Source organism: Xenopus laevis, chromosome 3L (assembly GCF_017654675.1).
Source record: "Xenopus laevis strain J_2021 chromosome 3L, Xenopus_laevis_v10.1, whole genome shotgun sequence".
Classification (NCBI taxonomy): Eukaryota; Metazoa; Chordata; class Amphibia; order Anura; family Pipidae; genus Xenopus; species Xenopus laevis.
This window is the reverse complement of record NC_054375.1, coordinates 25675944-25693789: the sequence shown is the minus strand read 5'-3', so window position 1 is coordinate 25693789 and position 17846 is coordinate 25675944. Positions and strand designations below refer to the sequence as shown.

General features: G+C 37.6%; 1 protein-coding gene across 1 annotated transcript in view; it reads left to right on the top strand.

The window, feature by feature from the left end:
• Nucleotides 1-8704: 8704 nt before the first annotated feature.
• The window catches only part of vwf.L (von Willebrand factor L homeolog), a 106106-nt gene continuing 96964 nt past the window's right edge, over nucleotides 8705-17846 (top strand). Inside the window, exons 1-6 of the mRNA XM_018251980.2 lie at nucleotides 8705-8869; nucleotides 10001-10052; nucleotides 12021-12185; nucleotides 12689-12791; nucleotides 13920-14128; nucleotides 15726-15850. Of these exons, the coding sequence (XP_018107469.1) occupies nucleotides 10001-10052; nucleotides 12021-12185; nucleotides 12689-12791; nucleotides 13920-14128; nucleotides 15726-15850 (654 nt within the window). The 5' untranslated portion in view covers nucleotides 8705-8869. The remainder of the gene's footprint in view (nucleotides 8870-10000; nucleotides 10053-12020; nucleotides 12186-12688; nucleotides 12792-13919; nucleotides 14129-15725; nucleotides 15851-17846) is intronic.

The following is a 17846-nucleotide window of genomic DNA, read 5'->3' as shown; positions in this document are numbered from 1 at the left end:
CCCATACGTACCAGATGGCCTGGCCAGCTGAGCCTTCTGCTCTTGATGATGGAGAATATGCAGGAGTCCCCATAGAGGTCATACAGCTCTATGTTGATGTGGACTTACCACTCTCCGTGAACTTGGATTTGACCATATATCCTCCTCAACACCTTATGCTTCCAGGTGTTTCATTAAAGCTACTTGTGTCCAAATGCGATCTTCACACTGTATATTTATGCTTTACGCTCTGAATCAAGTGCTGCCGCACCTATTGACGCAAGGGAACCCTGGAGCTACTGCCACCTCCTGACCAGGTAATAACTCCAGGGTTCCCTCAGCACCCTGTGTCAATAGACAGTGCACTTGCACCTTGGACGCAGACATCACTCACTCGCCGAACACTAGAAATGACGCCAGGCAGACTTGGAATATATTCAGTGCGCCAGATATGTGATGAAGTACATGTGGAGTTGTGTCCAGTTTGACAAATCAGGCTCAACGCAATTGCATCCAATTCAACTAATCCATTCTGTAACAGAACTACTGGGGACTGGGCCCGGGTACAGGCTATGCATCCCCCTCCAAAAGCCAAGATTGTGGTGATTCGCAAGAGTGCAAACCGCTGGCGGCCCCCGAGAGTCCTGGTGCAGTCGCATCCCCGGTAGTTCCACCACTGCCTCCATCACGCCCATAAAATTATACATTGTGGGAAAGAAACATGCTGCTTGAAATTGCACTTTGCTCACTGCATTAGGTAAGTAATTGTGCCCTTTGATGTTACAAAAACAAATGTTCTAGCCAGCCGTTACCTGCAAAAAAGGATGCAGAGCCCCATATATACATTGCCCTAAGGGGAAGATGATATGTAACTATAGTTTTTTGCACATCATTTTGTAAAGTTTACCATGTATGAGACAGTACTATGTTTGACATTAGAATGGAATGCATTTAAACACTTGTGGAATCTGAAAATTCTTCTCCTTCATTCCACACAATTAACACATGATACTGGTCTATTGTATTCGGAAGGCAGAAAGCTCCACTACTGGGTTGGATTGAAAGGGTTGATTATAGAGCAATTACAGCTCCCGTAGATGTTCCTTTTTATCAATAAATCAATCTGGCTTTTGGTTTCCTAACTTGGACGAAGTGTTTTCTTTTATTATATTTGTCCCTCTGAAATAATTAAAGTTCCCCATTTAAGGGCATCTAAAAGTACTCTTGAGCAATTTTATAGTTTACTTTCATTCTTTTCCTGTGATGACTCATCAACCAGCTGTATGTTGTTGTTTACATAAGCCGAAGACTTCTCCGATCAGAATTGTCTTGCCATTTATTTTAAAAAATGCAAGCTTGTTACAGGGTCTCAGTATGAGCACCTGTAGGGCCTTTTAGGACAATGGTCCACAAGGATGATAAATCTTCTGTTCTGCGCATCTTGTTTTAGGGTAGTGGCCGACGGGGAGATTTGTCGCCTGCAATTATTTATGCGTGGCTGCAGGTGGCAAATCTTCCAAAAATGCATCTCCATTGAGAATAACTGAAATCACCAGCGGTAAAACCAACATATCGCAAAGTTGCCTGACGATTCCTTCAGAGGGAACTTCAGGCAACTTTGTGATATGTTGGTTTTACAGCCAGTGATTTGAGTTATTTCCAATGGAGATGCATTTTCAGGATATTTGTCGCTCACAAATCTCCTTGCCGACTACTGCCCTAAAACATCAGGCACGTAGTTGTGATGAACCAAGGCAAACATTTATTTAGCAGGTTCACAGGGGCAGACTGGAGTCACCAATTAACAAGGAACAAATTATTCACATACACGTCCTAAAAAATCCCCTCGCGATTCCCCTCACAAACTCACACAGCGTGTCTCCCTGAAGTCTCCAGGGCCCCTGTCATACAGAAGTGCACAGGCAGAGTGCTGTTAGCTGTTCGAAGGGGTCCTCCTACCCAATGTGTTTTTCAATTCTGCTCTGCGGTGCCTGCATACAGTGCCCAAGCTTCAGAAGCTAGTGGGGCCGCCAGCCACAACGGTCCACTAGGCCACCATTAACCTAATCCCTACACGCTCTCTTTCCTGTCTGGTAACCTAATCCCTACACGCTCTCTTTCCTGTCTGGTACCCCAAATCTAATCTCCTCGTTGGGACACAGGCTGTCCTTGCTAGTTAGCCCTATCTAACTCTCCCTCCTCTCTTACAATCACTACCTCACTGTCTATTCATAGCAAAGGTCTGGCACCTATCTGGTCTGACAGTATTGGCTGTCTCTACTGTGGATGGTGTTAGGCCAACGTGGAAGTGCCTCAGCATGGCACCACCTTAGAGAGGCTCCTGCAGGGGAATTCACCTCCAGGCCAGCCTTATGAGTTGGTGCCCTCTGCTGGCTGCTCTGCTTATTGCCATAATAATTTACAATAATAAAACATATTTTCTCTCCTTACTAGTAGTGTTGCCACCTGTCCTGTTTTCAAACGGACAGCCCGGTTTTTTGGAGGTGTGTTCGTGAAAAGTGTCTCTCCAGATTTCCAGATTTGGAATTCCCGACAGATCTTTTAAATTAATGGATCTTTTAAATTAATGGTGTGGCAATCAACCAATCAGCAATGACCACATCAAAACCCCGCCCCCTGCATCAAAGGCATGCCCTTGGATGGTCAACCAAGCTGCCCCCTGATGTCACCAATTCCTCCTCTGATGTCACCGGGCCCACCCCTGATGTCACCAAGCCCTTCCGCTGCCCAGTCTTTTTGCTGGCAACTACTTACAAACTTATTCCCTGGTTGTGTTGTGCTCTGTATAGACAGAGTTGCAAATTCAAAGAACACTTGCATCCAGTAGCTGGCTGATAGGGCAACTCCAGCATATGGTGCAGGCAGCTCTGACAGAGCAGTCTAATCCTTCTATAGCACAGGTGTTAAGTACAGGATGAATGATGCTCAAGATAGGGAACAGGTACTCTGCACTTGTTTTGGAGCATGGAGACTTGTCAGTTCAGGGCATAGATTGTCTAAAGATTGTCTAGAGATTGTGTCTAGTTCTTGCACTTTGCACACTGCTCTGATAAATCACCCCTCCTGTGTCTATTCATCTTTGGATTGGCATGCGAAAGCTTAGCAAGAAACATGATAGTTTTATCGCATCATTTTCTGTAAACTAGATTTTGAATTACAGAAAACTTCCCTAGCAATACATGCAACACAGTATAAAAAAACATAAAAAAGGTAAAACTGGGGATGATAGAATCCTCTCAGAGTAGAACTAAACTTCCAAAATGTATATGTCTAGAAACGTCATATTTTATATACTGAACTAACTGCTATTGCACCAGCCTAAAGATTGAGCATCTATATATTAAAGATTCACAGGAGCTTGCCATCTTGGATTTTGTTAGAAGCGTCAGTGACACGCATATGCTCAGTGTGCTCTGAGCAGCTGTTGAGGACCAAAGCTTGGGGTTGTCGCAAATCATTAATCAGAAAATAATGTCTGTCATATAAGCTGATGTTTTGGGGCTGATTATTAAATTCTGATGCTAATTGCTGGTTTCTAAACTGCCATGTAGTGCGAATCTGAATTAATTACTGCCTTGTATATCTGATTTGCTTCCATTTTGGTTACCTAAATCTCCATCCTGAGCCCTTCTGCTGAAACATACATATATTTATTTTATTTAATGGGAAAATATTTTAGTTAGCTTAGCCGTCTCACACACATATAGACTTGTATAATGAATGGTGGTGCATTGTTTTGTAAGGTCACACAGAAGACACGCACAATTTGACTCTTTCACTGTTTGTTTAAAATGAGAACATATCTGATATTATATTGTTCCCCAACAGTAAACGTTTCATATTCAACTATATCCTGCATCACATCATCCTGCATGGGTTTGCCCAGAGTTCAGATATCTTGTGTTTGCCTAGAGTTCAGTCATTTCTGCTGCCAAATGTTTTACGGTATCTTCTGCTTTTATTTGTATACTGTAAGGCTCAATTAAAAATGCAAGTGCAATATTGCATCCATCCAAATTTTATTTATTCACAAAGGAACTTGCAACTAGACACACTTCTTTATATTTGTACTTGTGCCAATACTCTTGTTGTTTTTCCTTTTCTGAAAAGGTGCAAGGTACATGGCTCACAGACATAATAAGAAGAGGTGAGCAGAAATCTAGAAATTGGGATGGCAGTGGATGTGACTTATCAATTTTGCCAAAGCATTAGTTACAGTACCACACTGAAGGTTTCTGGTTATATTAGGGATAATTGACCTTGATTATGGTTGTACACAGAGAATGATAGATAAACATTTCCAGTTGCATCAGTGTTGTTAGTGAGTACCTGAAAGGGCCTGTCCTTGGTCATTTGCAGCTGCAGAAATCGAAAGTACTGTTACCCACATCAAAACCATTTTAGCCCCCATAAACATAAGGGAATAAAACATTATTCATAAACATATATTGAACTGCTTATTAGTCACTAAGTATCCAATACCTCCTGGACCAGCAGGCAGTTGTAGAGTCTGCTATTTCTATAGTTAAGCCTACGGTCCTTTGCTTTTTAATCTGTTGATAAAAGACCTTCAGGTTGACATTGTAAGTTTATATTTTTACTGATGACAATATATTGCACATAGAATTTTATAGACTAGAGGACAGGGTTACAAAACAGTAAAGTGGCCAGTTCTAATCCATGAGGCCTGTTGAGGCCATTTCTTGATAGAGTTATGTTTGTACACTTGATTCGATTTTGTTTCTGGATGACAGACAGTAGCTACTGAAGCAAATAAAATGCTGTCTTAATTAAGGCCTTTCGAAAGATGCTTTAAAATACCTACAATTGGGCTTGTATTTTGACTTGAACCCAATACAAACCCAAAAAGTCAGAATAGCATCACTTCTGGCCTGGTGTTAAAAATTACATATGGATCCCATTGTTTAGGTGCCAGCTACTGCTTTTGGTGATGCAGGCTGAATCCTGGAGCTACCACCACCTTTAAAGTGGTTGTAGAACCTGGGTTCCACCGCATGAATAGACACACTCGTGCTCAATTTGAAGTGGCTTTGAATTAATGTACTTCTAATGAATGGGACCAATTTACGGAAAGATTGCAGACATTATTAAGTGGCCCCATCTGTGATCGTACTTAATAAATCAGCCCTTATATGTGTATGTTTGTGTATGCAATTACATAGAGAGGTGCGCAGTCTACATTTGCATTTTAATGGCAAATTCCCCTTTCATTTTAATTCACTAGTGCAAGTATTATGGCTGTTTCAACCATAGTAAATATACACTTACAAGACTGAACTGCCTTCTAGGCTGTTCCTCTTAAGGGCAAATCTGAACTCTGGTCAGCTTTTCTAAAAACATATTCAGCAAAAATATAATATATGAATCCTCATTCTGCAAAGTGCCCTTTCCACTTACTAGTGAAAGGAACATACTTAATTTTAATAATTGTTAAAAATGCTCAGAGAGAATAGGAAACAAGGTTTTTTTTTCCAATAATAATAATTCCATTTACATGCCACAAGATAGCTCTAAAAGTCCATTAGAACTTCATTCCTGATGCACTGTAATACTCAGCAGGGTGCTAATTGCTCTGCATTAGCAACTTCCCTCGTCACTTAAATTAATTATGAATCTCAACCAATTCAGCTGTTCTGGGACTTTGTCGACTTACACAAACACAAAGTGAGAATAGTAGCAAGTGACGTAACTTGTGATTCAACAGGATTATAGGACAGTCAGTCGCAACTGACCCAGAGCTGACATACATGCCCAGATGGTTGAGCAGCATAGTCAAAATTGGTCAACCTGCCCTACCAAATCTAGGCATATATGGGCAGCTTAAGGCTAAATTGCTCCAAGTTGAATGTATGTATGCTGTATGGAAATAAAAGCAAATACATAAATATTCATAAAGAAGCCAGTAATTTTAGATTGAGGTAGGGCTTAATTAAAACCAAAGTGAATTAAATACATGAAGAAAAGGAATTGTATATGTCTTATTTTAAAAAGTGCATTGTGCAAAGTGCAATTTTGGACAGAATTTGTCTAGTTTTTAGTGAGGTTTCTCATTGTTTTTGCAGTTTTTTATGAGGGAAAAGCCTCTCCTGCACCAGCCACAATGGAAAAGCACTTGACCATAGTACTGGCCACGTGAAGGAGAGCAGGTAAGACACAATTCTGCTAGAGATTTTTCTAACCCCATGTGCCATCAAAATAATGTCTGTGTGTGATCCTTTAGGTGCAATTCTGCTCCACCAATGTCAATGCACTTACACACAACTTATATGGAGTCATATATAATAGGAGATTTTATGGAGGCATCAACACCAATTACAACTATATGGAAGTGCAAGAAGCGTGTCTTAACACAGGTACCATTAATGAATGCAATGACTGCAGTTGTGGTCATAAATGACATTTATAGCCTTGTGCAAAGTCAAAATAAAAGATTATCATTCACTTGGGAACTGAAATTGGGAGTTGAGACAATTCTATCCTTTTATGTCCCTTTGGCTAACTAATATATATGCAACCATGACTACCGGTTTAAATACCACGGATATGGTCATTTGTTGAGAACTGTATTCACTAGGAATTCCCTGAATCCAGCATTTGATATAGTAGTCAGCCAAATGGTAGACCTTTTTGCAGGGCTTCAGTATCAAACCCTACATGACTTTAAATCTTTGGACAACTTTGGACAATTTTTTGTTTACCACAGATGCAATGTTTTTAATTTTTAATTTGGTGAATCCCTACTATTTATATCTCATAGACAGTCTATCTTGATCTTGTTTTATCTCATCAGTGCATTCTTTTGTAACACATATATAATTACATAGTAGTTTAGGTTAATACATTATCATCAGGTTCAAACCCATCTACCGTAGATAGGCTACCGCTTCTTTCCATTGTTGTCTCCTTGTTTTCCCAGCCCTTTGGCAGGACAATAAATTGAAAGGGGGATCCTCTTGGTACATCTGGCTCTCTGTTTAATTCATGCCATTATTGCTTTAGCACTCATAGTAACATAGTAATCCAGAAGAAGACAAAAACCCCATTTTAAGACTCTCCTTTTTGCCTCAGAGGGGGAAAAAACTTCTTCCTGACTCCAAGATGGCAACTGGATCAGTCCTTGAATCAACTTGTTCTATGAGTTATCTTTCATAACCCTGTATTACCTTACTTGCTGAAAAGCCATCCAACCATTTCTTAAAATTGTCTAATGTATCAGCCAGTAGGACCAGTAAGATCCTGCTGCAAGGATGCCACATCCTGGATGGAATTAATTGGGGAGGATAGATTTGTGTCATCTGCAAACACTGAAACATTACTTACAATACGCTCCCCTAAGTCATTAATGAAAAAGATAAATAAAAGTGGACCCAATACCCAGCCCTGAGGGACCCCACTAAGAATCTTACTCCAAGTAGAGAATGTACCATTAACAACCACCCTCTGTACCCAAACCCATAGCCAGTTTCCTATTCCTGTGCAAACAACTTCATTAAACCCAACAGACCTTCTTTTAGAAAGCAGTCGTTTGTGGTGCACTGTATCAAAAGCTTTGGCAAAATCCAAATAGATCACATCTGCTGCTCCCCCTCTGTCCAGCATTTTACTTACCTTATCATAAAAAGCAATCAAATTTGTCTGACATGACCTATCCTTCATAAAGCCATGCTGATTGCTGCTCATTATGCTTTTCACTAGGACAAACCTTTGAATGTGATCCCTTAACAAGCCTTCAAATAATTTGGCCACCACAGATGTCAATCCCTTTTTAAATATTTAAATGACATCAGCTTTCCCCCAATCCATAGGTACCATTCCAGATGAAAGTGAGTCTGAGAAAATCAGAAATAGAGGCCAGTCTAAAACTGAACTAAGCTCTCTTAAAACCCAAAGGGGTATTCCCTCCATTGTCCATTCTTCTGATGTTTGATACAGTGTAATATTAGCAAGCCAAATCAGCTAAGTAATTTTTGGAGGCCATTGCTGACATAATGGGGAGGGTCTAGCTCATACAGAATATGGAAAAAAAAACAGCCTTTCTCAGTAATCTATTCAAAAAGCAAGAATATGAATATATAACAACTTTGGAGATCTCATAGTTATTTTAGGTCCTCATATGAACAGATATTAGGGATATTATACCATATACACTTTTGTCTATGAAGACTCTCATTTATCCAGGTTATGATATACAGTATCTAGTAGAATTAAATCAAAGGTAACTGGACATCCGAGTTTTACTGAAGCGGTAGGGAATTCTCCGGCATTTAGTTGACTTAATTCTACTAAATACTGCATATACACTTTTGGCAACATGCTATAACATGTAAGCTATTTAATTTGCTCATCTTACTTCTTTCTTCAAATTGTAAATTTGAGGAGCATTTCCAAAGAACTTCATTTTCCTTTTGATGGCAAAATTTCAATTATTTTAACAAGACCCAAACAATAACATGCTCTTTTGAATGCCCTCTCTGACGTCTGTGCTGGCTCTTCGGTGTTAACGTGAATATTTCATATAAAACATGTTCAAAGTCCAATCACTCATGACCCTGTTTCTAATGGAACTTCCTTAAATTGTTCCAACCAAGTAATTTAGCCAGCTGATTCTGCTGATAGCAGTTTTACACCATTGTGTATGGATTAAGAGGATGTAACACTCACCATTTATCTTTCCTACTAATGAACAAAAGTTCCTGTTCTAAGTATTCATAAGAAACTAGGACTGTAGAGTTGGTTATTCTGCTCCAGCAGTTGAAGATGACAAGAGAAATGGGTTGCTAAAGTTTGGGCCCACCAAAGGATAAATCAAGAAGATCCAGTTATATTTTCTCATCCCAGCTTCATAAAGGTACCTTTTTCTTACAGATATACATAAAAATTTTTTGCTTTCTTGGAGCACTCAAATCCCTGAAGACCAACAAGGTGCACTTATCCCCATAAATCCCTGAAAATCTTTTAGCACTTTACTTATGGACATATGTCTGTGCAAAATATATTAGGAATTTACACTACAACATTTTTTTAGCATTTCATTGATAGATATATGCTCCTATTTTTACAATTTGTTATTATAGTGTATTTAGAAACATTTTCTTAATGCTATTTGACTTTTTAAAACAGTTTTTGAAATTTTGTTTTTTGGGCAGTCAAATGCAGTGAATATATTCATTGCATAATAATTCAAATGTATTTAAGTTTATAGTGTGGGGGCATTTTAGTTTCATAGGAGTTACTACATTTTCCATTGTTTTTTAGCTGGCATTAAAATCACTTAAGAGGCTGCCTCTGTTTTCTATTTTGTGTCAATATAAAAAAAATTAAGAATGGAGCTAAACAATTTTAAAAATGGTTTAAAATTCTAATGAGGTATAACATATGTGTTAATCAATGAGAAATAGTAGAATTTTTAATTAAAAAATGAAAAGATGTTTGATGCTGTTAAAATATTTCATCTGCATACATTGGTATGATCTCCAAATAGCAAACCTTTAAAAATATTGTTACACATCTTACCTATCATGAAATGAAGTTGAATTATTAAAATAAAATCAGTTTATTTATATTTTTTATGCTACAAAAAATGTAAAATAATAAAAGTTGGCAATATTTGTGTTAATATATTTAATGAGTTATTGTTGAAATTATTGTTGTTGAATTATGCCAAATATGTGTTTTAAAATGCAGAATAATACAATTTCTGCTACAATTTTTTATAATAATATATTTAAAGTGGTTATTGTTGAAATTATTATTGTTGAAATGATGCCAAATATTTGTCATACCTTTCCTTTCAGATTTATTGTTCATTCTAGAATGCATGTTGCTTTTTTTTACAAAAGTGTGGTATTTGTGTGCTTAAAAAACATCTTGAATGTACTATTTACAGTGCAAACAAACGAGTTCATTTATTATGTGAAGAAGGATTTGTAATTTGTAGACAATAATTTGTATATCCCTAAAAGATATTTGTTTTATGCAGATGAAGCCCCTACTGTTCTTGGCTCTGGGGTTGATCAACACACTTGCTACAGGTAATAGGACATTTTTTTTAAAAAAACAATGTGAATGTTTCTTGTGTTCATTGATTCTACATTTCTGAATTTTGGGAAACTTACTTGGGCACTTCTGGCAATAATATATTATGGAATGTCTTTGATTAACTTAATCTGTATATTCAGTGTAGCCCTGTGGTTTACACAGTAAATCTGCATTTTTATTGTTGTGTATTGCCATTATAGTCAGGGAAAATCACTGCAAACTTTTTTTTAGGAGATAATGTGTAGATTTCCCATTGATGTTTATATTTATTGATCCTTGTGAATGTTCATTCCATGTCTCCATTTTTTAAAATGATTTATCTTTTTAAATTGCTTCTTCTTAATTCAGGATCCTTTCCCATTTCTCTGCAAGTATTACAAACATGTCACTTCCTTTTTGCCTGTGAGCCAAGTAGTCTGAATAACCCTTTACATGCCCTAGATTATATATACAGTGCTGGCCCTCAGGTTACACATACCAGCACTGTCCAAGATCCTGTGTGATGTTAATGCAACAGCTGCACAAAAAATTAATTTTAATTTTATTAGCCTTCTACTAAACTTTACATTTAAAATACACACAAGATTGTTAATAGATATAAAGTAAGATGGGGAAAGTTTCCCACTGCCTAATAACCCACATAAACTAATAAATGGTATGCTTTCATTATTTTAACTGTCCAAAATCTGTAAAAACTGCCATTTCTGATTAGTTGCTACGTTAGCCATAGTACTCATAAATGTCTCATACTTGTATTTTAAACTATAGTGGTCATCTCAGTGACACATAAGTGCCAGATTTCAATACTGCCCAGATGCGGATCCTTTTAGCTAACACGCGGAGCACTGGGGAAAGGGCACATAAAAACTTAAGCATGCCTAGCCCAAAATTCAGGTGCACTCACTCAGGTGCACTCACAGTGTTGGACTGGCCCATTTGGATACCAGGAAAACTCCTGTTGGGCCCAGGTGTTAGTGGGCCCTCTTGCTTCTAACCATGTGATTTATTTCATGGTCATTCCCTATTTCTTTAAAGGCCGTAATAAATGAAGAATAGAGTTTAGTATGTACAGATAAAAGACTAGGAGAATAAAGAGGTTAAGTGAGGAGAGGAGGAATAATAGTTTGGAAAGTGGGCCCCATGGACTAAGGTTTTCTGGTGGGCCCCTGACATCCCAGTCCTACACTGTGCACTCGTCACCACCACCCTTTACAGCTTTTGCAATCCCTCCACCTACTCCTTTGCACACATGACTTTCTCAACAAAATATGGGACTTAATGAGAAAGCTTGGAGCCCCAAACAATTTACTGTGGATCGCAGTGATAACTGCAGAAATGAATGAACTTTCCATTAACATCAGACATGCCAGTCATATCATTGCAAAAGATAGACAATGAGCACAATAACCCTAGACATACCAGCCTTTTTGCGGAAAATCACATTCAAACTTTTGAAGGAACATTTTATGATATTTATGGAGACTGCATAAGAAATGGCTGTTGTGGGTGATCAGGGGGACCCAGTATGATGGCAGGCCGGCAGTATGTTAGTGGGGCCCAGCATGGAGGCACTGGTAGGCAGGGCCCAGCACAGCAGGGGGACTGGGGTCCACCCACCAGGACTTTCCCAGTGTATCCATGGGGCAGTCTAACCCTGCATAGCAACTAGCTAGAAGTTAGCTTTTAACTACTTTTAGCATCTGCTCGTGCAGTTACAATACAATATAAAATATTTAATAACCTCTATAAGTAACTCAAGTGGACAAATTCTCACACCCCTGTAAAAAATCTTATACCAAACTTCCTTGGTTTCTAACCTATATATATATATATTTTAAAGCATATTTTAAAGCATGCTGTACCTTTTCTTGTGGGAGAATTGATCTTTTAATGAATAATAATATTAGCAAGCTGTAATAACATGTTAAAAAGTTCTAATCATTTCAAACATTATTTTGTAGGCCCCCTGGTGACAGAGGGAAAATTAGATTGGTTAGTGCTATCACGCTGTAGTCTTTTTGGGGAGAATCACATTCAAACATTCGATGGGACATTTTATGATTTTTATGGAGATTGCAGTTACATGCTGGCCGGAGACTGCCACAAACATTCCTTCTCACTTCTAGGTAAGAATTTTTAGTGTATTTTTTATAAAATAGTACAAGAAAAATTATTTATTTATCTATCATCTATCTGTCTGTCTGTCTGTCTGTCTGTCTGTCTGTCTGTCTCTCTCTATCTATCTATCTATCTATCTATCTATCTATCTATCTATCTATCTATCTATCTATCTATTATCTATCTATCTATCTATCTATCTATCTATCATCTATCTATTTATCTATCTATTTATTTATCATCTATCTATCAATCATCTATCTATCTATCTATCTATCTATCTATCTATCTATCTATCTATCTATCTATCTATTTATCTATCATCTATCTATCTATCTATCTATTTATTTATCATCTATCTATCTATCTATCTATCTATCTATCTATCTATCTATCTATCTTATCTCTTCTCTTTTCAGCCATCAATATGTTCCATTCTACTGAGAAAACACAGTCAATGTAATACTCTTTTGGCATTAGACCATAATATATTTATTTTCTATCACTATAGCTGATTACAGAAATGGCAAGAAGAAAAGTGTTTCTATGTATCTTGGAGAATACTTTGATATTCATTTGTTTTTGGATGGAACAGCAACACAAGGCGAAAAACGGTAATCTATTCTTTTTTTTAGTTGAAAATAACAACTAATGCAGTGTTAATGTGCCTCTCCAGGGATTCATTATTCCATGCTTTGTTCACTTTCCCTTTATTTCAAGCTTGCATTCATTACATGCCAAATTATTACATAGAATTTCAGATATTTTACACATTAACTTTTAATATAATTTCAGGGCATCTTATATATAAATATACAGTATATGATTATAGTGAAATAACTATCCCTGTATAAACTTTGCCCTTATGTTTATTTATCATAGAGTATGAATATTTCTAGATCTAGAGCAGAGGTACCCAGCCTTTTTTTACCGATGCGTTACATTCAAATGCAAAAAGGGTGGGGGAGCAACACCTGCATGAAAAAAATCCCTTGGGTTCCAAATAAGGGCTTTGATTGGCTATTTGGTAGCCCTATGTGGACTGGCAGCCTACAGGAGACTGTATTTGGCAGTACACGTGATTTTATGGAACCAAAACTTTCCTCCAAGCCTGGAATTCAAAAGAAGGACATACTTTGAAGACACCAACAGCCAAGGGGTTGGTGAGCAACATGTTGGGGTCACTAAGCCTTGAAAACAGGGCATCTAATGTGTTTCCACAAAAAGAAAGGTTAACTCACCAGTATCCTTGTAGGATCTGGGTGCACATGTCCCAGTCCTACAGCTTGAGGAGAAGAATTACTTCATAGATAAATAGCAGGAACTCACAGATTCCATGGACAGTCACAGGCAGAGTAAAGGAAACAGCAAACTTTATTTTCAGCAAATATAAAACAGGGTTCCAGGAGAGTCTGCAAATGTGGCTTTGCCAATGTACAAACTAAATCCCATAGTGAGGTGCTCAAGAAGTACAACAAGGTTTTCTGAAGTAATTGAATAGGGGGCTGTGCATGAGGTTGGTACTTTGGTGGTAACCATCATCTTGCATACATAATTCAAGCACATTATAATCTAGTTTACATTTTGTCAGGAGATCTTCCAGTATGGCAATAGATTATAAAGATGCTAAGGTTAAGTATTTATTTGTTATCATTTCTAACTTACTAAGCAGAAGTGGTCAGTGGAAACTCCAGTTACAGGTATGTTGTTTTGTTACGCAACTCTTTATCTCTTCCTGACAGCATTTCTATGCCGTATGCCTCAAATGGGATATTCCTGGAATCTGAAGCCGGATATTATAAACTTTCCAGTCAGGAACATGGGTTTATGGTGAAGATTGATGCAAGTGGAAATGTGCAAGTTGTTCTTCCCAGCAAGCAATTTAACAAAACATGTGGCCTGTGCGGCAATTACAATCAGTTTGCAGAAGACGATTTCATGATGCAAGAAGGTAAGAATCCAAAATGATCTGTAGTTGATACACAGGGATAAGAACCATGGAGAAAGTAGACCCACAGTAAAACAACTTTAGTGGGGCTGAGACGGAGCAGTATTGAATTTGTGGGGGTAGGGGGAGATGCTGCCCACTCTGAGCTTAAAACTTTAGCGCTGGAGCAGGTCAAGGGGGACCGATAATGCACTCTTTGCACTAGGGAAGCCAAATTTCCCTTTTAAGAACAACGGAAATTCGGCTCTTAAAGTTACCAGAGGCAGATTTTTGCCATCCCTTGTAACTGCTCATTCACTGCCACCCGAGGCAATGTGCAATGAGCAGTGTTTATTTTTAATATTTATATTTATGTAACAGGTCATTTTTGGAAAGTTTTGTGGATAGGGACAAAAATAAATATTGTGAAGTCTAATAAAACCGATCAATCTTACATCTGTGACAAAGCAAATAAAATAATTATAACAATACTGATATAATCTGAGACCTCATTTAGGTATAATGAGGAGTAGTGTTCAACCAACAAAAAGTTTCAAGGAAATGTGGAGTAACTCAAAGTAACCTCAGAGTATAAAGTAATTGGACAACAAGTGTAAACATTATTTCATCACTAAAGCATTTAATGTTATTGATAGATGAGCAACAGTGAGTGATCATTAAACCACTAACCTTTTAAATATTTTTTTTCTGTTAATTGTGTTCATGTAAATTAAAGGGGAATGGCATTGTGCTCTTTATATATATTTTAGGGGTGTCCAAAATTTGTTCCTTTTACTGCTGAATGGTAAATTGCAGCTTCCATTACATTACAACCAAAATCTGACTCTCACTTCATTTTTTTCTTTGTTAGCAACATCTGGTTTCTAGGCTGATTGACCATAGCAACCTAAAGACAGTTTAGAGAGAAAAATTGTCTTAGTTCACCACTACCTTTAATTTTCTTTCATTCAAATACAGCACTGGGATCAGCAATACTCCTTACAGCAAAAAGAACAGTGACCAGGGCAATAGCAACATTTCAGATCTTCTCAGCCTTTTCTTCTCAACCAAGAAGTTCTGAAGTGTTGCTATTGCCCTGGTCATGGCTCTTTTTGCTGTAATAAAGGTTCTTTAAAGAGTATTCCTGTCACAGTGCTGCTTATAAGTAAAAGGATTTGCAATCCCCGGTGAACATGGCCATAGGGGCCCGTGTACCTAACTAAAATTGTTCAGGTGAGGGCTGGAATCTAGAAAGAAACACTACCTACAAGTGCCTTAGGGTCTTATTGATCAAATTACATTCTTCAGACATTTATTTCACTAATATTTATTGATCAGAAATGGTTATACATGGTATGACATCACTCTTAGAACCATGCATACTGGTTTCTGATTGGATGCAGCTTCCAAATAAAGATAGAATGGCTGGTGACCATTTCCATTTCAGCAACATCAGAGCAGTGGAGCAAATAATTAAAAAGATTAAAAAGTATATTACAGAGTAGGTTATTTTAAGGGATTCTGTCGGAATTCCTAAACGTATTAATCTTTTCATCCTCAACTTACACCAACACATGCACACAAAATACTAAATAATACATATATTTTTTATTTTCCAAAGGAATATTGGCAGAAAATAGTTATGACTTTGCTAATTCCTGGGCCTTGCATGGAGGGGCGAGAAGATGCAGGAGAATGTATCCACCAAGTAACACCTGCAACATCTCATCTGAAACTGCAGAGAAGGTTTGTGATATAATTTATTTGAATTATTTTTTCATCTGTTGATGTGTTTTAAAATGAGTGGTTGTTATGCCTGCAATAAAGCATTTATCTCTTCAAAACTAAAATATAAATAAGGAAAATCCCACCCACAGATGACTTTATCCTTTTTGTCAATGGAGGAACCATAGATTGAATTAGGCTGTCTGCATGATTGGAGTTATGAAAGGAAACTGGAATATCCAGAGGAAACTCACAGAGACAAAGGGAGAACATACACACTCTTTAAAAGTGGTACCTTGGCTGGCATCAAACCCACTTATATGTGTATAGCTCAAGGTGTGTTTTACATGGCTTTCACATTCACATTCACAACAATTTAGTGTTGAATTTAGTGTTGCCAAGTGGCCAGGATTTTTTTGAGTCTTGAGTTTAAATTACACAAAACTGCAATGTTATTAATAAGACTGAAGCAAAAAGTAAAAGGGTTGCTTCTAATTATGAATACAGTCCTTGGTAGGTCACTATTGCCTTAGAAAAGTTTCTAAAGCTGAAGGCTTGTGCCACCGTAACCAGCATAGGGAAATAAAAAATAAAAAAAAAACAGTGGAAAGGTTAAATGACTCATGCTGATGTCCACACCTCATAAAAAGTAAGCTTTTTTCCTTAAGAGGAAAACCCTTCATCCTAGTCTGTGCCACAAACAAAATTTAATGGAGAGTGGAGAAGGGATGTTTAAGTGCAGGTGAGATTTTGCAGGCAGCCTCGGTAAGGATGTAGAATGAAGATGAGATTCTGGGAGTCTAAAGAGTACTATTGCTTTCATTTTAATTAAATCATGTGATCAACTATACTGGTCTATTATAATCAAGAGTTAAGGGGGTAAAATAGGCACATATGTTCAACATAAGTACAAAGAATAGGACTTCTGCATACTTTCTGCTTGTTGTTTTATTAAGGGAGAATACAAAACTATCTCTCTCACCCCAGGGCCATCACATATTTATGTAACATTCCCGTGCCACTGGTTAATCTCAAAAGTGTTGCTCAACCTACATCTGCTTTAAAAAATGCAGAGTTGCACAGCAGGGTTGGTAGGCACCATATTGTGCCACTTCTTTTGTTTGTGATAACTGCATGTGCTGTTGAATTCAAATGGCACTGTGCCTGCTCATGCAGCTATCTTCAACAGGAGAGGGCCCAAAGTGGAGTGAGAGGGCTCCTACCAACCCCACTGCACAACAGAGAGGCACTGTTGAGTCTAACTAGTAGTGCAGAAAGGGGGGTCTGGGTTGGTAGGTTTTCTCTATGAATGTTGTTGTAACTAAGCAGTACAGAACAGTGAAATTAAAAGACTCTTCCAAGTTAAACCCGCTGTATTATCAACTCCTTATCTGTAAACCAAAAACACAGCCAACAATCAAGAAAAAAGAATGTCTCAATTACATGGAACTTTTTATTTTTATTGAATGTAAAGATCTCCTTTACAAACACTAGGCATTGGATGTGTCTCCATAATGGACACAGAATTCCGCCGACCAAACTTTCATACACAGTACACATGCACCATGGGGCTATTTGCTGGTTGTGCAAGCTGCAGGATTCCCTTTACATGTTGTTCTTCCAGTTGTCCATGCTCCTAAATACCCAAATTCATGGCAAAACAACTTTCACCAAATAAAAAAAAAACAGATGCATTTTTTTGCACTAGAATTGGCACCTCAGGAGAGGAGGGTGCAGATTTTTAAGTGGATACAATTATGCAGAGTTAGAATGTTGCATTGTGGAAAGCGTGTGTAGTCCTAGTCTAATATGGTTAATTTATAATGTAAAATATATTAGAATATACTGTATAAAATATAGTATATTTAATTTCACTTTTACAGAAGTGATAATGCCTCTGGAACATTTTCACACTGTACATGCCCATACAGACAGTCAGTATTGTCTTTCTATAAATAGTTTTCTTTGTTTATTACCATTACATCTAGGAATGTAGATTCCTAGCCCCAACACTTAG